At 37.7% G+C, this 22019-nt stretch overlaps 1 protein-coding gene across 2 annotated transcripts in view; it reads right to left on the bottom strand.

The window, feature by feature from the left end:
* Usp6nl (USP6 N-terminal like) overlaps positions 1–22019 on the bottom strand; it is a 149555-nt gene that overhangs the window by 113889 nt on the left and 13647 nt on the right. For both annotated transcript variants that reach the window (XM_029565535.1, XM_008837313.3), the window contains exon 2: positions 20819–20905. Coding sequence is in view for 1 of the 2 variants with exons in the window: in XM_008837313.3 (XP_008835535.1) it covers positions 20819–20822 (4 nt within the window). In the remaining variant the exon portion in view is untranslated. The remainder of the gene's footprint in view (positions 1–20818; positions 20906–22019) is intronic.

The raw sequence follows: 22019 nt of genomic DNA, 5'->3' as shown, positions 1-22019 counted from the left end.
ACAAAAAAAAAAAACAGTATTTTTCTTTGCCCTGTGTACATTCCAAGTAACTATCATTGTGACTGAAAAATCATAAAAAACCAGGAGAAACATTCCAATAAAAATTTTTGAGTGTAAAGGTCAAAGTATGAATCTGACATTTTCAAACAGACTGAGATTACATAAACTAATTACATTCCCCTGAAATAGTAAAAGTAGTAAGCACTTTTTTAATGCTTGACTATTAGAATTCTACCACTTAGAGACAGGAATATAGTCTACTTCGGAAGAAAAGGGAAGAGAAATAAAGTAGAAAAACAGGACGTAAGTAATTATAAAGTAGCCCAGATAAATAGTAGTATCACATTGCAACAGTAAATGGCAACTGCCTCTGCGTTTTGAGATACAGTTTTGCTCAATCATTTAAATGTCATGTTTTCTCAAAAAATGAGCAAGAGGTGAGACAACTCCTACGGTCTCTTTTAGTTCTACTATTTTATGTATCATTAACTGAACCGTGTATCACAGTATCACTTTAGACCACCACTTCAAATCACTGTACTCAGGACACGTGGAATCTCATAAGCTAGACTTTCAAATACTGATCATACTATGTTAGAGCAAAAATGTTAAATAATTTATATTTAGTATCATCTGAGGCATAAGTTACATAATCATATAAAGACAGAATCCTCCAAAACAGCACTTACATATGAAGCATTACATGCTCACATATGAAACCCGATACACACATTTATTAACTGCCTTATTTTAAACCACAGATTAAGTAAGTGAAATTGCCAGTCATGACTTTAGCTAATGGTCTGTAGTTACTGAACTGAATCTCTAATTTTAGAGATTTACTATTCAAATGCTTAAAAAGCAAAATATGTAAGTATTACTTCAAAAGCATATTTATATTAGCTTATCTTAAGATAAGTCAGACATATAATTTAAAATATTTTTATGTATTTCAGGGTGTCCCAGGCATATGCTGTAAGTACAGGACTTTTTAAAATATAAACAGCATTGAATAAGCAGACAGTCTTAAAAGAAAAGAACTGACTGTTCCCCAAAGAAGGCCAAAAAGGCTACCACTGACTGGCCAAATTCTTATTACTATTATTTTATCAATTACAGAAATAAGAGCCATCTACTTCTGCACTGTTACACGCAGACTTCTAGCTTGCTCTCCTCTAATCTATGCCATGATTATATTTTAAGATTAAAAGAACATTGTAGTAATTATTCTCCTACCACCAAAATCCATAATGCAAGATCTTTATGATGTGAAAAACACTGTTGAAGTGAAATGCCATAGCCTCCCCTTACTCTCTGTACCTTTCAATAAAATACACTTCTAATTTTTGGTTTAAAAATAGGAATAATGAGGTATGTATGTTAATAATCATGCCATATTGCTTGATCTTTTCAGATACTGTAATAAATCAGGAAGGCAAAAGCAAACACGAATACAAAATTCTTATAGCTGTTCTTTAGACCAATACTTATCAAAGCCTGAGTAGCTTAAAGTACTCTGAGTATCTACTCCACCATGCACCTACCTTCCTTCACTGTGGCTGCTTTTTGTCTTGAAGGTGTCACCAGCTCTTTTACAATCTGCAAGACTTGAATCATCGCTAGTTAACAAGCCAAAGACTCCAGATGCTTCCAATGGAAATCCAACAGGTTTCATCAGCAAGAGCTATTGCATTTCTGTTTCTGAACGTTCAGGCACACAGTTCAACTTCACAGAAATAAATGCTTTGCCATGAAGCTCAGAAGCAGTTAATAAGAAACAATGACAAAACAGGTCTCTCTTCCTGGGAATGACTTCAGCACGAGTGCAAAAGCATCCTCAAAGTCCAAAACTATTACTTTGCAAAGCAACAACTAGTTAAAGACAAAGCAAAACAAAACTAAACATAAGTAAACAGAAGATCACTAGGCACAGCAAAAACAGTCTCACAAAAGCCAGGACAAGAAAAATCAAATGTTATGTTATAAATTTTCAAACGGGATCACAGATGCTATGTGCAAATTTTTAAGTACAACCAAGACACCCTGCACTGTGAAAAGCCTTAATAGTCTCTTCCAATTTCTCAAAAACCTTAGATTTGAATCAGAAAATGTGGATAAAAATAAAAACCTATCTTGCTAGCTCCAGTCTCTCAGATTTGCATAAAAGATATAGTGCCTCAAAAACATCCTATAAATTCCTCCTCCTTCTCCTCCTCCTCCACACATACCTCTGACTCCTCAATACATGAACAGAAGTCTGGGTTCACATGCACACAGAAATTCCTAAGGAATCTACAGATTTACTGGTCTTAACCCCAGAGACATGGACCTGAGGATTCAAAACAAGTAAAACCACTGCTTCTGCTATGTAATGGCTTCAACAGCCACGCTGCGACAATGAATATTTAATACCTATGCTACATGTTCCATTTATAACATAACAGCTTTCCTCAAAGTAAACCTACAATTAACTATGGAGAAGGAAGGCATCCAGATTCATATGGCTAAATGCTATATTTATTAAAATGATTCTCTACAGCAATTTGTTCCTCTTTACTGTGTCACCAACTTTCCTATTTTTCTTTCTTCCTTTCTTATTTATTGTGTTGATATTTTTAACATATCATAAAATAATGGATCCCAGAAAGACTCAGAGGCATTTCCTTTGCTTTCAGACAGACAGTTAAAGGCTTGTTGTTTTCCCATTTTCAACCGAGGTACACAATGAATTAACCACAGTTAGAAGAAAAATAAAATCCTGCTTTCTCTGCCACCAAGGAGTCTCTGCAAAAATGTGGACTTTTAAAATTCAAGGTGAAGTTTTCAGCTCCTCTGAGAAAAGGTGCTACAGCATGTGCATATATATATCTATTCATAATATATTCACCATATGGGTGTTAACTTCGTGAGATCAGCACCACAAACCCATGACAGCAGGAGCTACTTGGAAGGACAACTACTGGTTAGGTCTAGTATACACGCTTGTATTTGCAACTTAAAAAGTTCAGGGGTTACAAGTATAACTCAGTGGTAGAGTGTTACCTAGCACAGGGCTCTAAGTCAGGTTCCCAACTGGAAGGTGGGTAGGAGGTAGGAGCACATTCAGATAGGTCAAAGAAGCTCAAATCAAAACTGTAGCAAACCAAACTCCTCAAACCAAGTTTCCCCAATTCCTTCTGCCCCTCACCCATTTCTTAGGGCAGCTCTGAACATGTAATAGGTATCAAATACCTCATGTCTTTATTTTCCAGCTATGTTTCTAGAAGAGATGCTGGATGGTGACTTACTTTTCCTCTCTCCTTGGGGATCAAAGCTGGAGCCTTGAGCTTACTAAACAGGTATTTACCCCACCACTGAGCTGTATCCCCATCCTTGGAAAGTCTGCTCTCTTCCAATATTCTTTCCACAGGAAGGAAGGAGTACATGATACATTATCCTCTTAATCAACTCTATATCTGATGAAAAGAATATATAATTCATGTCTCCCGAAATTTCAATTATATACTCTCTGGAGTTAGGGTTGTTTTTGAAAATGAAAAATCACATAGCACTCACTTTGTCAATGACACTTTTTCCAGTGCTGAGGGTCAAACCCAGAACTCATGTGTGCAAGGTGGGGCAAGCCCTATATAACTGAGCCACATCCCCAGCATCACACAGCAACCACTTGGAACATAATTCACTCCTACCAATCTGTAGTTTCTGCTAACCAACCAACAGTGCCTTGTTTCTCTCATTCTATTTCATATCTTAAATCACGCACTGCAATTGTTTAAAAAAAAAAATTTAGCCACGTCTTCTGATACATGTAACTGAGCTGCACCCTTTAAAATAACAAGATCTTTAAAGGCCAAGACAAACTGAGGAAGTGTCTAGATTAAAGGAGAGAAAAGTCAAGAGTAACTAAATGAACATATGATCCCAGATTAGACAACAGAACAGAGAGTGGTAATGGGACAATAGAGACATGTGGGGACAATTGGTGAAATGTGAAAATAACCTACAGATGATCGGGTTACTCTCCTATAAGCAATGTTATACCACTGTAATTATACAGCAGAATGTCCCGGACTTTACAATATATATCCTAAAATACTTAGGGGCAAAAACTTCAATTTATTCTCTAATTATTCAGGGAAAAAATGACCCAATAATACTAACATAAGGAAGAAAATGTGAAAAAAAAATGTTAGTATTTGGGAAATCCAGGTAAAAACATTTGAGAACTTTCTGGTATTCTGACATTTGTCTCAGTCTGAAATCCAAACTGGCTACTAATCAATCAATCAATCAATCAATCAATCAATCAATCTATCTATCTATCTATCCATCTATCTAGTTTGATTCTACCACATATCTGTAGTAATAGGTATAAGCTATACAAAATGGCAACCTTCACAGATGAGATACATAGTTTAAAAAGAATTATATTTGTACTCTAGAATACTCTAGACATTAGATACCAGAGGAGACAAGACTCAGTCCCCCCTCTGATAGCATTCACAAGTGTCTTAGATATTTGGGGCCCTCTCCCTTTCCAATTCTTGAAATAAAATTCAGACTCCTCAACAAATAAGTCTCACAGTAAAATGCTCAGATTGTGATTTCAGTTTCATTGCTCTAGATATCAACTGGGGAGAAATATTTTTATGATATAAAATCTTCCTGATTAAAGAACATTGTGTATTTCTCAATTTTTTAGTTTTCTTTAATTATCACTCTGCAAAGTTTCAGAATTTTCCCTTAGAATTCTTAAATGTCTTAGATTTATTTCTAGCTATTTTAGTGGAGTCTTTTTAACTCACTTCTTGCTGCTGGTATATAAATATGCAAATGACTCCTGTATACCAGTTTTATATGTAACTACAGTGCAAACATAGTCCTTATTCTCTTGGCTTTCTCAACAATAAACAATTGTATCATCGGCAATTGAGGAACAGTTCATTTCCTGCCTAATCCTTATGCCTCTAATCTCTGTTTCATTGCATTGCCCAGGACTATCAATACAATTTATTTAACACAAGTGGTTCTAAAAGGCATACTTTCCTGATCTTTTTTATTTTAAAGGAAATAGTTTCAACATCATCCAATTATGTTAAAGGCTCTAGCCTTTTTTTCTTTAAATATTTTATTTATTTTTTTACATGTATGAGTGTACTGCCTGCAGGTATGTAAGTGCACCTGTGTCATGAAGAGAGTGTTGGATTCCCTGGAACTGGAGTCATGGAGTGGTTGTTGGCCACTATGTGGGTGCTGGGAATTGAACCCGGGTCCTCTGCAAGAGCAGTGCTCCTAAGTGCTGAGCCATCTCTCCAGCCCCTTGGCTCTAACCTTTGCTATACACTCTTATCAAGTTAGGGAAATTTCCTCTATTTCCAATTTAGAAGGGTAATGTGATTGCTTTCCTTTTAAATGTCAATATTCACAAACTCACCAATAAAGTTTATGTATCAACCTAAAACATAGCAATCAGGTTACCTTGTTTCAGAAAATTCTTTGGTGAGTACACATTTAGTGAGGTGCAGTAAGAGCGAATTTTTTTTTTTTTTCAATCTTTTTGAGACAGGGTCTCCCTGTAGCCCCAGCTGTCCTGGAACTCACTATGTAGATCAGGCTGGCCTTGAACTCAGAGAGATCCACCTGCCTCGGCCTCCCAAGTGCTGGGATTAAAGGCATGCGCCACCACACCCAGCAAGAGCCAATTTTTTAAATGTAGAGACTTCTGCAACCAGTCCTTGAAATGGGCCACGGTGGAGGTTTTTATACCACATTCTCTCAGATTAGCAAACACTACAAATTAGTTTAGCTCCCCTTCCACAACCTGCCAAGAGCTGGCTTTTACACAATTACCAATACAACACTGGCTGCAGGCAAGGAAAGTTTAAAGATGCTTTGATTCGCTGGGCATGGTGGCATACACCTTTAATCCCAGCACTCGAGAGACAGAGGCAGGCGGATCTCTGTGAGTTTATAAGGCCAGCCTGGTCTACATAGTGAGTTCCAGGACAGCTGGGGCTACAGGGAGACCCTGTCTCAAAAAGACAAAAAAAAAAAAAAAGATCCTTGGATTCATTCAATAAGCATTCATTCAACAACCATTCAGGCTGGGCATGGTGGTATACACCTGTGGCACCAGCCTAAGCTACATGAGATCCTATATCGAAAGGAAAAACATAAAAACAAGCAAAACCATGCTTTTCAATCTTGACCTAGAGTTAAAAATAAATTTCATATTGTGAGCCCACCCCTAGACATTTCTGGACTAAACAACTTTTCAATGTTTAAGACTTACTTTCAGTACATTTTCATTAAAAAAAAAAAAAAAAAAAAAAAAAAAAAAAAAACGCTGCTTAAAGGAAATGGAGCAATGGGTCAGTGGTTAAGAGCACTGGCTGCTCTTGCAGGACCCAAGTTCGGTTCCCAGCATCCATATGGTGGCTAACAACGGTCTATAGCTCCAGTTCCAAAGGATCCAATGCCCTCTTCTGACTTCCGTGGGCACTGCACAACATGGTGGACTCTCATATATGCAGGAAAAAAATTTTTTTAAATGCTGCTCACAGTCTTACACACACACACACACACACACACACACACACACACAGAGCACTGAACATGGCCTAAGAATCAAGGAAACTACAACTGCAGGAGAAAGTAACATCAGAGTACCATTTGGAAAAACCTTTCAAACCAAAACCTGATAACCATTTCCCTTCCTAAAACTTAACAGCTTGCCACTGGCACACAGGTCAGTCTAAAGTCCTTGACACAAACTTGGCCTCATTTACCATCTACTTCCAATCTCTGCCTGAACTATTTCAGTTACAGCAGCGGACACCGGACACTGATTTGTCTCCTGAATGCACCACTGCCTTCTTATATCCCAGCCCCTGACTTCAGGAATTTCCCCCCTTTTCTACTCAAATCTTTTATTTGTTTGGTTGGTTTTGTTTTGTTTGGGGGGGGGTCCTTTTTGAGAGAAGAGTCTCCCCATAGCCCCAGTTAGCCTAGAACTTGCAATGTAGACCAGGATGGACTCAATCTTACGGAATGCTGGGACTAAAGGCGTGTACCACCACACCTGGCTCTATTCAGGTCAGATCTTTTTTTTTAAGCCAGGGTCTCCCTGTAATTCATTATGTAGGCCTCGAACTCACAAAGATCCACCTGCCTCTGCCTCCCAAGTGCTAGGACCCAGCTCTATTCAGACCTTTAGGTTTTTGTCATCTCCTTAAAGAAGTCTCCTCAATTTGGTTCTTATACCTACAATTCCTGTACAGACCTGAGTTTTTCAGGATGCTATCCGGTGGATTTTATCTATTTACAAGTTATTTTCCATGCAGTAAATCTAGTGCCATTGAACTTTTCCTATAAAAAGCTAGACAGTATGTTTCCTACCTTGCGGCCATACACCCTGATTTAACTACTCAATGCTGCAGCCTATGGTATAGACAACAGACAATGCACATACATTCTAGTTAGCACATCACTGCAAAGAGCAGTCAGTGTGGGGCAGGGCTGACTCCCTGCTGGGACAGCTGGTAAGTCTCGAAACACTGTTTGACATAACTGGGGGCAGTCTAAGTGGGTGAGGGTTGAGGGTGCTGCTAATATCCCTACAATTCTGAGGGCTGCCCCCATGCCCACAAAGAATTAGTTAGTCCATGAAGCCAAGAGTGTTGACCTGAGAAACACTGCTTTCAACTATGCTCCTCATGGATGGCAACCTTGTCCTGAATGGCACTTGAAGCCTATCTAGTGTATCTCTATTGTTAATTAATAAGTATTTATAGTATTTCAATAAACTATAAAGAATGTTTTCAAAACTCATTAGGTCAAATCAAAATTATAATCTCTATTTTAGCAGAAATAATCTAAATGCCAACAGTAGGAGCTCAGTTAACAGTTTCAGTGAGTGCATACGGTGCCATTTAAAAGACTGCCTTACAGGGGCTAGAGAGATGGCTCAGTGGTTAAGAGCAATGAATGCTCTTGCAGAGGATCCGGGTTCAATTCCCAGCACCCACGTGGTAGCTAACAACTGCCCTTAACTCTAGTTCCAGGGAACTCCGAAGGCATTGCATGACACAGACACACTTGCATACATGCAGGCAGTACTCTCATATACACAAAATAAAAAATAAATATATATAATTTTAAAAGATTGCATTATAAACCAGTGATTCTCAACTTTCAGTGCACTCTGAAACGTATCAAGTCTGTAGATCAGTGGAAATTGTCATAAACATGTATGAAGCTTTACAAAAGGAAATAGTCAGGAAACTAGTTAGGAACATGGGGGGAGGGGCTTCTTGGGGAGAGATAGAAAAGTGGTGATATAAAAGGGGGATGGGAACAATGGAATAGGAAGGGTTAAACAGGGAATGGAATGGGAGAGCAGGCTGGGTTGGATAGAGGAGGAATAACTAGCACTAAAGTCCTATTGGAAAAGCTGTGCGGAAACCTATTTCATTTACCTATAATAATTTCATGTGCATGCGTGTACTGCCTGCATGTAGGTAAGTGCACCTGTGTTGTGCAATGCCACTGCATGTAGGTAAGTGCACCCATGTTGTGCAATGGCCGTGGAGGACAGAAGAGGCTGTTGTTAGCTGCCATGTGAATGCTGGGAATTGAACCTGGGTCTTCTGCAAGAACAGTCAATGTTCTTAACCACTGAGCCACCTCTCCAGCCCCATTTACCTGTATTAAACAGTTTTTCATTGAGAAATTGATCAAAACATATCTCATGTCTTAATAAAATATACATATTCTTAATATACTGACTATACATACATAATAGATTAACTGTAAAAGAAATAATATATTATTCATTTAGGTGCTTAGACAAGCACCTAATATGTAAGTGGTCCCATGCCACTGCTTTATCACAGAAATGATCAACCTCTTCCCATTCTATCAAAAGAAAGTGGCATAAAATACCTAATTATAAAAATTATTTATTGATGGCTGGGCGTCTTTAATCCCAGCACCTAGGAGGCACAGGCAGGTAGATTTCTATGAGTTCAAGGCCAGCCTGGGTTTACATATCAAGTTCCAAGACAGCAAGGTTACACAAACTACAACAAACCCCAAAACAAACAAACAAAAAGACTAAATAAATAAATGCCTCAAGAGATTCGTTGCCTTATCCTATATAGAATAGATAGATATAGAATTACAATCTACTACAAGCATAGGATACCAGGAAAATGTACTTCTTCTATGGAATAACAGTGTGAATTGAACTTGGTCTTGCATAGTACACTATAACTGAATATAATCTAATTTACAAATTAATACATTTTGAGTTTCTAAAAGAGGTCTCCCTTTTTATAGAAGTGACCTTTTCTTTTGACTTTACTAAGCTACATGCAAGTAAACACACAAAGAAGGAAAAATATTTACTAGTCATAGTAAGGATATTGAAATATGAACTCATTTCCAAAATCAAGAACTCAAGAAAACTTATTCAGGCACTCTTGGATGATCTGTAGAGTCAAACAAAGCAATAAAATAACACCAGGGTTGGGTTTTTTTCTTTTTAGTTAATTACCATAAAGACATATTAAAAAGCATTTACGTATACGCTTGTAGCTTTAGAATAAATAATATAACCTCACACTTCAGATCAAATGTTCATATACACATAAACATATATATAAAGCATGCTAATATAACAACTATTTCCATAAGCATCATAGAAGTGCTTGTATTCACAAGCACAGAAGTCTAACAGTGAAAGGCATCTTTACAGTTTCCTTAATATGAAATTTATAATGACCCTAACATATTAATATAAGAGAGGAGAGATACCCTAACAGTTTCCCTGACAGAACAACACATTAGGCAGAACTCACTTTAGATATTTATTTTCTGCTCTTCTTCACTTTTTAATATTTTATTATTTTTATTTTATGTCTACGAGTGGATTGCCTGCATGTATATAAGTGCACCCATTTTGTGCAAAACTCACAGAAGACAGAAGAGGGTGTTGGAGCCCCTGGAACAGGAGTTACAGCTAGTTGTTGGCCGCCATGTGAGTGCTGGGAATTGAACACAGATTCTCTGCAAGAGCAGCCAGTGCTCTTAACCACTGGGTCATCTCTCCAGTTCCCATCTTTCCTTTTTGAAATCGTTTTCTAACTCTTCTTTTTCTATAAACTATATATTACTTCTATCATCATTACAAAATGACCCATGCCCCCCCAAAAAACAAAGAGTCTCAATAAATATATAGAATATATGTTTCATAATCTATTTTTGATGGACGTACAAAAGGCAGCACTCAAAAGTTTAAAAATCGTGATTTTTCACTAATCAGTTTGGAAGAAAAAAATCTTTTTCAGAAGGCAAAATACTAGCTGAAAGAAATTTCAGTCTGATCTAAGGAACTGATTCCATTTGCTCAATAAAACTCCACTGTTTCTTTTCAAGTTCACCTCATGCTCTAGAAATATTGTTACATTTTCCTATCTTTGTAATAAAAGCAAAATAGAAACTATTAAAGCAAAACAATAAATTTTCTTTTTCATTTTTGTTTTGTTTTAAGACAGGGTCTTACTACTTTACCCTGGCTGGCCTGGAGCTTCCTATGTAGACCAGGCTGAACTCAAGAGATCTGTCTGCCTCGGCCACCTGAGTGTTGGGATTAAGGGTATGTACCACCACGCCCAGTTTACTAAATTATTTTCTTATGCAAGAGATTTAAACAAGGAAGAAATGGTTAAGCGTTACAGTTGAAAAAATAAGTGAGAAGAAAACCTAGAAACCACCAAGGAGTTCCTTTCTCTTCAAGGCAGCTTTCTGACAGGCACACAGTGAAAGCAATCACTTAAGAGGAACATCCAGACCATATTCATTGGAAGGATAATCTACGAAAGAACTGGTCTGTGTGCTTCCAAAACATCAGTATTATGAAAGACAAACAAGATCTGCACATCTGTTCCCAGTTAGAAGAAATAAGTCACTGTCAAGTGAATGCAATGTACAAATGACTGCGCTGGACCCTGTACTGAGGAAACTTCCATGAGGGGCAGTGCTGAGGAAGGGGCAACACTGGAGCACCTACACACCACAAACAGCAAGGAAACATCATTCACCACGGTTGCACAGGAGAAATCCCTTGTACTTCACAACTGCACACTGAAGTACAAATGTGCAAAGGAGCCTAATATATGCAACCTACTCTTACGGTCCAAAATTAAAATGAGTGGTACAAATGTTTTTTAAGAAATACATTTCCAGAAGTAAAATTTAAAAATAAGGACTTGTGCCTACTACAAACAAAACTGGACTCTCTAAGGACACACTGTTACAATTTCACCTGAGAACAGAGACACACAAATAAAAAAGAGGGGAAAAAAAAAAAACTTTATGGATCTAGATAGTTATTTTCCAGAAAAGCAGCACAGCGCTGAGCTGGAAAAGCTTGTATTTCCAGTTAGAATAAATGTCTGATGGTTAACAACTTCTGAATCTTATTTAGGGGGAAAAGAAGGTAATGATTCCTTTTTGTAACACAAGCCACTTTTAAGTAGCTTTTTAAGTGAAGAGTTACTTTCACTAAGGAATCATTTGGGAACAAAATCCCCTTCCTGTGCAAAGTCCCCCAACATACCTATAAGTGCCTATAGTAAAAGTTTCCACAGAAGGTCTGACAATGGCCTTAATGACTGACTCCATGTGCAACAACCCTGCCCCAGGGAAGCACCCCTCCTTAGCGCAGAGACACTGCAAGAACGATTAACTTCCTTTTATACAGCTTCGGCTTCATCTACCACCAGATGCCATCTGTTATAACAAAAGCACACCAGTGAGATACATCTTAGTGGACTGTTAGAATGTAAATTTGTGTATGGCAGCTAAAACAACATATTCAGGCAGATTTGACTGTTAAACTTTGCTGTGCTATAACTGTGCTCAAGTTTGTGATGCTCGTCCAACATTGGTACAAAGCTCCGTCTCCTCTACTCCAAAACACTTCACACATCACCTCTGTCTGCATGTCACAGAAAGACAACATGGAATTATTACCCAAGGATAGCACAGGAGACCAACTATTGTAAGCTTACACAAAAAGTCCATCCATATGAATGTACTTGAATTGTAAGTCTTCCTCAAGCAAATACTCCCTTATCTTGCATTGCTAGAGCATACCAGAGTTAACCAGTGAAGACCTCAAACAAGGATCTACAGTACAGAGCCAACCCTTACTAATATATGTCAATTCCATTTCCATTCCAATCTTTAAAAGTTTGAAACGTAGCCATTTTTAAAGACACTGTGGCTACAAATGCCTCATAATTTAATATAAATCTTAGTATTAAGTATCTGACCATAACCTACATTCTGTTGTTCAACATTTAACACTTAAGTGCTTCTTTCCAATAAGAAGGAGATAACCTGGTGCTACTACAGAGTTCAAAGATAGTCTTTGAAACGACTACAAGACAACCCATAGAATGCTTTCATTGTCACTTGACTTCCTTATTTCTGGACCACCATCATGATTCAAGGACACCACATTTCCATTAAAAAAACAAAAAAACAAAAAACTAGGTCAAGCAAGATGGCTCAGAGGGTAAGGGTACATACTGCCAAGCTTGAAGACCTGAATTCAATCCCCAGGTCCCACATGACGGTAGAAGGAGAGAACCAACTCCTGAAAGTTTTCAAATTATCTCTATAACCTCCACACACTTCTGGGGCACATACTTGTGGCACACATACGGGGGCGGGGGCGGGGGCGGAGGAAGGACAAAAATATTAAAGAAAACTAGCTAATTGTAATTCAGTGCCTGAATGGGAGTAGGACCTGGAATAAGAACCAGAAGATGCATTCACTCTAATCCTGACCATTTCTAACCTACAACATTTTTCTTTTTGCTTTTTGAGACAGGGCAACCCCAGGGGGCCTGGAATAAACTATGTAGATCAGGCTGGTCTTCCTCTGCCTCCCAAATTCTGGGATTGGGATTAAAGGCATGTGGTATGCCACCATGCCCAGCCTCTAACCTACAACTTAAAAACACAGGCTACAAATTACCTTCACAGACACTTTGATTTACATCAATCTGAGGAAGAAGGACAAAGAGTTGGCACTCACATTCATAATTTTGAGAAATGAGACATTTATCATATATATTAACAGGCTGAAATTCCCTTAACAGAAAGTTATCTACTTGTGTTCAATGAAAAAAGCAGTAATACACAGCTGTCCAGTTACTATTAAAAAAAAAAAATTAAAACTGATGTCAGTCGTAAATTTGTTCATTAGAGACCAAATAAGATGTTACTTTATTAAGCTGTAATGTACACTGTCTTTTGATAAATTAGAAATCTTTTTTTATTAAAAAGTCCAGTTTTAGAGAAGTTAATGCAAAAGATGTGGATTCTTCCAATTGGTCCATCATTTCTAATAACACTGATTCAAGAAAATAACCATAAAAATCAAACTCTTGTGAAATTAATAAAAAAGATAAAGGGATATTTAAGAGTATTAATTTGAAGTACACATTCCTTCTGAACTCTGACTGCCAAGAGAAGCAGCAGAACGGACCAAAGAATGTGTGGCTTCACTGGGAACAGGGACTTTTCAAAGTGGCCAGAACACAAATTTGGAGCAACACAAGCAGGCCCCCAAGGCCTGAGCCTGGGTGTTTTCTTACCTTAGTGTAGCAGGGCGTACCATGTGTGCTCCTGTACAACAAAACTGAAAATAAACATTTGCTCACTGACCTAATCAAACATTTTAGAGCTAGGGAGCTTCCAAATAATCCAATCTAATCCTCATATGTATAAATGAGTAAAGCCGGAGGTAGGTGAGCAGGGGGCAATTAAAGAAGTCAAGCCATTTGCCCTACCCAACATGGGTAGCTAGCAGCAAAACTAGTGTTCTATCCCAAGCCTCTAAGACTCTGGGAACTGGGAGAATACTGACACTGTGAAACCTCTCTTGGAACAGAATTTTTTAGAATCCCCTTAAGAAGGGTGTGTCTTAGGCTGAAGAGATGATTCAGCGGTTCAGAGCACTGGTTGCTCCTGCAGAAGACTCGGGTTCAAACCCCAGCACCCACATGCAGCTAACAACTGTCCATAACTCCAGTCCCCGGGGATCTAACACCCTCTTCTGACCTCCTAGGGCATTGCACAACACAGCTGCATTTACATACATGCAGGCACATAACACTCATACACATAAAATAAAAATAAATAAAAAATTGGAGTATCGTTAAACTATCATAAAGAAGTCATCAGTCTATGTTATACCAAAAAAAAAAAAAAATCTACCTGAACTTGAACATACCAAATTTATATACATTATGAATAGATTATATATTTAAAAGTAAATTTTAATGACAAGCCTGCAAATGATAAATAATGTAGCTTTTGAGCAATAATATCATAACCAATAGTTTGTAAATGGCTTGTAGTTTTAACTAGTAATTTTACAAGTTTGCAAAGCAATATACTATTGCAGTAATTTATATTTATGCCAAAAATTCTAAATGACTGTTATGCCTGCATGCAAGTGCACCAATGTTGTACAGTGCCCACAGAAGCCAGAAGAGGGTGTCAGAGTCCCTGGAATTGGAGTTATGGACAGTTGTTAGCTGCCCACATAGGTGCTAGGAATCAAACCTGGGTCTTCTATAAGAGCAGCCAGTGCTCTTAACCACCGAACGATCTCTCCAGGCCCAAATTACTTTCAATAAAAAGAAACCAAAATTCCATTAAAAAATTTTTGAATTACAAATCAATGTCCCTTATACAGAAGTGTACAAAGGAGAGAGAGAGAAGACGAAGGGGAGGGAGAGCGAGAGAGAAAGGAGCGGGAGAAAAGGGCATAAACAAATGTAAGTGTGGGTCTCTGTGGGAATTTTGGCCACTATTTTCACTTTAAGTTCAAAACAAACAAAAGAAATAAAATATTTAAATTATCTGCTAAAAAATTTTAAATATAACTGAATATACTCTACAAAACTACATTCAATCTCCTTAGTTCACTGCAATATAAAATCAAGAACTACTCACTTAAAGAAGAAAAACTGACTATAAAACAAAGTATATTTCCTTTTCAGTCGTCAGTACCAACACAACGAAGTGCATTAAACAAAGAAATTACCACCACGCACTTTCTGAGAATCGACATTTGCTGACATTCCTCACTGCCTTGCTCACTTCTGCTCACTGTTGTTTTGGTAAGCGACAGTGCTTCTCCACAGGGCCTGTTATGTACCCTACCTTTCCCTGCCTGCTAAACCCAGGTGGTCTCCCTGTTAACTGCCATCTATAAGGTCTCCAAACATCTCCAGATTCACTCCTTACATTAAGACTCATTGACTCAGAGCTGGACAGATGGCTGAGCAGCTAACAGTGATGGCTATTCTTGCAGAGGACCCCAGTTCAGTTCCAGAGGATCCGATGCCTTCTTCTGGCCTCCTTGGGCACCAGCACACACATGATACACACACATGCAAGCAAAACACTCATATTCATATTAAAATAAAATTAATTTATTAACTTTAAAATTAGAAGGTTTTAAAAAAAAGCAAACCATGGGCCATAGAAGAGTGGGTTGACAACTAAAGATGGTATTAAAAGACATTTTTTTAAAAAAAGAAAAAAAAAGGGGGCTGGAGAGATGGCTCAGCGGTTAAGAACACTGACTGTTCCTGCAGAAGACCCAGGTTCGATTCCCAGCACCCACACAGCAGCTAACAACTGCCTGTAACTCCAGTTCTAGGAGATCCAACAGCCTCTTCTGTCCTCCACGGGAACTGCATGACACAAATTTAATCCCTAAAAGATTTTAGGATTACCTCTTCAGAGGGAGGAATGTTGAGGTAGCAAAGAGCCCCATTTTGGAGAGAAAGAAGGAAGGAAAGAAGGAAGGAAGGAAGGAAGGAAGGAAGGAAGGAAGGAAGGAAGGACAAAAGAATCAAGTTCAGTGGTAGGACTTAAGATACAATCCCACTTAAATTTTCTTTAACTTCAAGCCAACTTTTGAGGTATGCAATTATTCTATATTCTAGGTAGACAAACTATTGTTCTAGACAGAATTTCGGGTCAATATTTAGGGAATGTATTCTATTAGTGCCTAATTTTTCCATTTACTAAGACTAGAAGAATCCCTAAGACACCACCAAGGGAGTCAGTAACCTACCCAGTTACTTACAATACTCTGCTCTAACAAACATCAGAGCAAATTGCTCCCGTGAATGAGGCTCTTTACTCCTGTTCTAAGTGGAAAGCCATGAATACACTACGCCCAGATTACCACTGCCAATCTTTCCTCACTTGAATGAGAAATGTTTCCTATCCAGAAATTATCTAAAACAACTCATTCCATTATTTAGGCCAAAGGGCAGGATCAAACACTCCCAACATCACAGCAGATGCATTCCTGTGTATTCCAGTCAGAAGAGAACTGACATACAAAAAAACCCTTAAAACATACCCTGCCATTAATTACAAAGTAAAGCTTTCCTGAAGAAAGTGAAAGAAAATACAGTAAAAGATTAAAACTTAAAAATAGAAAAAATACATTTTTAAACACGAAGCTTTAAAAACCAAATTAAATACAGCTTTAGTCACTTTTTTTTTTAATATGTATGCATGTATTGCCTGCACGTAGGTAAGTGCACCCATGTCGTGCAATGCCCAAGGAGGTCAGAAGAGGCTGTCAGTTCCCCTGGACTGGAGTTACATACAGTTGGTTAGCTGCCATGTAGGTGCTGGGATTCAAACCCGGGTCTTCTGCAAGAACAAGCTTTAGTCACTTTTAATTTTGTGTTTTTGTTTTAAAAAATGTTCTACCAAAAATATCACAACTTCATATCACATTGCCTTTTACAGGAATTTTTCTTGCAATAATGTCTATGAACACCCTAAGACACCCACTTCAAAGTATAGCCACAACTTTGTTTCATCTTTGGCTTCACTTGGAAAAACAAAATGAACAAACTGAATAAATGTAAACACTGCAAACTATGCAAACACAGAAAGAATCCAAGTGCTGAAAATCAAGCCTTTTTGTTGACTGTAATAAAGTTAAATCCACAATGAAATTCAGAACTGTTATAAATGCCATCACATCATACACGCCCCACAAAAGAAATACGCAGCCTCAGAATTTGCTAATACATATATATATGGGTAAGAATGAGAGCTGAAAAACAACATAAAGCATTCAACAAATTCTCAAGGCTTTAGATTTGGAAATCCCAATTACTACACCAGGACTATGCCAGGGCAGGTGGATAAATGATGCTTTGTTGGGGGCATAGAGCAGCAGCCTGGTATCAAAGTTAGTTGTCTCCAAGCTCCATCCATTTATTCCATGTGCTGTCCAACAGCTATGGGTTTTCATGCCATGGAAAGAGTTGGGAAAAGCTGTCAGAAAAATCTACCCACACATGTAAATATCCAATCTAAGCCATTTTCATCACATCTACATTTAGAAATTCTATCTAAAATTTAATGACACATGATTCTATCTTTTTAATTTTTGCTACACTTGCATGTTTTCTTTTTCAAAAAAGGCCATTTCTATTACATTCAATTCCTACTTTCTGGAAGACATAACTCCCTGGATATTGCAGGGTTTCAATGGTCTACTCAAGAACAATTTCTTTTGCTACATAAAATCATCAAATTGTGAAGAAAAAGAAATGTAACCTAGTCTGATTCAAAGGGAGAACAAAGAAAACTGAAATCTAACGGGTTAGGAAAAGCAAATACTGCTACATAAAATCATCAAATTGTGAAGAAAAAGAAATGTAACCTAGTCTGATTGACAAAGAAAACTGAAATCTAACGGGTTAGGAAAAGCAAATACTACCTATGTAACCTACCAACAACTAAGAAAAGCATGCATTTTTCTTAGTAATGTTTCCAGAATTAAATCTTAGGTCATCTCCATAACTGCAATCTTTAACAGCCCTGTAAGCCCGACAATATGAAGTCCAAACCTGTAGACTATGAAGAATCAAGAACGTGACCTCTCTCCAGCTTTCCTTTCACAATCTCCCTGCCCACCTCCACTCCAGAAGGTTCAACTTCTTGGTGACACCTCTGTGGAGTCATGCCAGCTTTTCTCACACTGCTTCATCTACCTGGAGCGTTATCCTCTGCTACCCTCCACATACACAATCTTCTCAAAGGAACAGCTCACAGTTCATCTAAAAAACTAATACAAAATTGCGACCACAAACCAAGGACATTACTTAAGAACACCCAAATATGTACAATATTTATTTAGCACCCAAGTGCCAGAATGGTGCCTGCCCTAGAATTAAAATAATGCTTGCCCACAAGAAGCATGCAGGTCAGAGAAAGAAGTCAATGAGCCGATGACCTGCAGTGCAACGGGCTTGCCTGAAGGGTTTAGGAAGAGCAGAGAGGGGTGCTAGGAACTAGGTGCTAAGCTGAAGTTGACCTTTTTAAAAGAGCAATCAGTATGAGATAAGGAGTCTGACCATTCTAAAACTGGGAGAGAAACCCCAGTGGCATCCTTCATTCTTTGAGGCTCTGCTTCTTCACCACAAACACATAGAAACAAATGGTCTTTTAACAGGTAAGACAAAGCACTAACATGACACAGCTATGCCCCAAAGCATGCATGCCAACAACATCTATGTGGATCAAAAACCTAACAGGAACACAAAGTGTAAGACAAGGGAAGCCACTGGCCCCAGAGCAGGAAAAAGCAGCAGGAAGTTGTATCATAGGGGTGACTGTAAATAAAAGTGTTCTTACAAAGCCAGGTCAGTATCCAGGCTCTCTGCTTCAAACCAGGGACCAGGGCTGCACTCTTCCTCTATTATAAACTGCACTAAAAAAGGTTTCTGCTAACTGTGCTGAGACTACAGCTTAAAGGAAGTTACTGATCTAGTGCCAAAAGTGACTGAATCTGTGATGTCCCCAATGTCAACATGGGGCCAGGGCTCTGATCCACTAACACAGACCCAATTCTGATCTATAAATTCCAAAGCCAGGCAAAGACAACTATAAATCTGCTACATCAGCAGGGGTAATTTCACACACACACACACACACACACACACGCACGCACGCACGCACGCACGCACGCACGCACGCACGCACAAAGATAGAAACAGGAAAGGAAAAATTAAAGTTCCATTACAGTGTGCCCACTAAGTAGCAGAAAGTGATAAAAACACCAACAGTATCAACAATCATAGCACAAATTTACTGCAAACTTTTAAAAAATTACTGAATGACCTGAAAAAGACTTCAAAATAAGCATGTAAAAGAACATAAGGGGCTGGAGAGACGGCTCAGCAGTTAAAAGCACTGCTTCTCTTGCAAAGGACCCAGGTTCAGATCCTGGCACCCACAAGGTATCTAACACCATCCATAACTCCAGTTCCAGGGGCTCCAATGCCCTCTTCTGACTTCCATGGGCACTGCACAACACAGGTGCACTTACATACATGCAAGCAATACACTCACACACATAAAATAAAAATAATAAAATATTTTTTAAAAGAATGTTAGAGATACAAAGGTATAACAAAAGAACAAACCAACTATAAAATAAGCAGAAATGAGAACTGTCCAGTGGAAATAATAAAAAACCACTTAGCAAGCCACTCCCACTCCTCTGCCTTCAGCCTGGCAGAGATTTGACACTTTAGTAGACAAGAAGTTGTGTCAAACACTGAGATTCAAAAATAAAAACAGACGCTACCTGTACCCCCAAACCCACATATGTAACAGTGATGCTAAGTGAACCCAAAGTTACAAAGTACAATCTTAATTTTCAAAACACAAAGATATTTTTAAATTAAAATACTTGCAACTTCTGTTTTAATTTTCAAGAATTCATCATCATTATCACTAGAATCAGTGGTTTATTTTAGATAACCCTTCTCACAAAATTTCATGAATGGAACTGAAACAAAAACTGTTTTTTTTTCCTACTCTGTATCTGCATACATCTAGCAAACCAATCTTGTTTATTCAAAGTATATCAACCAATAAAAGCACACTATTGATGTTTTAAAACTCAAAAATGACTTTCTCCAATTATCTTTAGTAGAAAGACTGAAAGATTTCACACTAACAACTAATATGAGTTAAGCTGCCTTAACTCATATTAAGATAAATAAAACCAATAAAAATAATGTACAAAAAAGTTTAAACTAACATTCTAAGAAGGGAATGCTTACTCTGTCCCTAAGTTTCCATAATCAGAAAATTAGTATTCCAAAAAGCTACTTAAGACCCCAATTAGAATAAAATATCAATTCTTTCTTCACACTCAAAGTAAATAGTTAACACAAACTAGTAAAATCCAATTCTGTTCACAAGCAGAAATGAACAGAAAATACTATACTGTGCTATACTATGTATATACTATCCCTTTACAACTGATGAGATATAATTTTTATCAAGTGTGCTTAAGTCCAAGATAGACTTGGTTTCTTGCTCTATTAAAGACATTGGTAGATTTCTGCTTCGTTTTACACAAATTAACCCATGCTGTCCAATGATAAAACCTGTCCTATGGTCAGCTGCAATAGTCCCTCTTCATACTTCTACAGTCATTTTCCCATTAGGATTTCCGAAACAACAGAACTAAGTCAACCAACAAGAGAATGCCAGGTTTTCTAACTTATTAGAGGAAATCAAACATCAAAAGGCATCTCTCCTCGCTTTAACAGAGACTAGTGCACAGGGCTGAGAAGAATGGAATTAGTCTCTGAAGAAGTGGCATAACAGTAACACATTTCTTCTTTTTTTAAGTAAACACTGAGGCAGTTGAAATGAAATCAAGCAGGACACTTACTCATGACTGGAAATGTGTCTGTGTGTTGTCCCAGTCCAGTATGAAACCACAATCTACTGTCCAGGGCTTCTCAAAGGAATACATATCCTGTTATGAAAGCAAAAGAGAAAGAAATCACATTTTCTAAAGGTCAATATCTAAAATAAAGTTTCCTAAAAGGAAATGAAGAAAATAATTTTATTTCAATTTTTTCTACTACCTCCAGAAGAACTCCTCATCCATCCTCTTTAAGTGTAATAGATTACTAAGCAAACTTCACAGCATTCCAATGGACTTCACATTTCCCTTTTTCTGAAGTAACTTAAAGAATAAAAAATATATAGAAATCAATGGCCATACAGAAACTTATTAACTTGAATCTTCAGTGCTAAACTTACTCCTTCGCCGTTCCCAACTAAGTCAAGAAATTAATTAAAAGCACTCTGCCCAGGGTATACATAGTATATCATGCCTGCTAAACCTATTCTGATTGCATACAAATTATTTACATAAGCCATCAAATAAAGACCATAAATGTTAATTCTGTGAACTTTCTCCAATAATGTACAGTTCCTCAATATAAACATAATATGGCTTCATCTTTACCCAATTATGTGGGCACATACCATTTCAAGACATTTTTCCTAAATATTTTTAATTTTTTTTGGTAAGTACATTAAAAATTTTATACTAATTTCTTTTCATTTGTGTATAAACATAAAGCATCATTCTGTGCTAGTACTGACTGGTATCACATAACCCTTTACTAAGATTTACATTATAAATCTCCCTTTTACCAGGCACAGTGGCCATGCCTTTAATCCCAGCACAGAAGCGGGTGGATCTTTGCGAGTTCCAGGCCAGCTGGGACTAAAGGCAGACCTCTGCTTGAAAACAAAAAATAAATAAATAAATAAATCTTCCTCTCTTGATTAGCATATTTTTAATGACCATAAGTACTAGTAATATATTTAAACATAATATGGATGCACAAAAGCCTGCCTAAATCTAATATATAATTTTATGCTTTTGAAATCCAACACAATATTCACATTTGCATGGTGCCCTTCATAAACAAATAAGCTACTTCTTGTAATCATAAAAAGTGACAGTAATTTTATTTTCTAAATCAATCAAGAAGGCCTAGAAAGATGGCTCAGTGGTTAAGAGCCCTAGCTGTTCTCGCTGACAACTTGGGTTTGGTTCCCAGCACCCACATGAC

The sequence above is a fragment of the Nannospalax galili genome, unplaced genomic scaffold, assembly GCF_000622305.1.
Source record: "Nannospalax galili isolate Female #2095 unplaced genomic scaffold, S.galili_v1.0 scaffold678, whole genome shotgun sequence".
Lineage (NCBI taxonomy): Eukaryota > Metazoa > Chordata > Mammalia > Rodentia > Spalacidae > Nannospalax > Nannospalax galili.
Note: the sequence above shows the minus strand (reverse complement) of the source record. Positions and strands in the feature narration are given on the sequence as shown.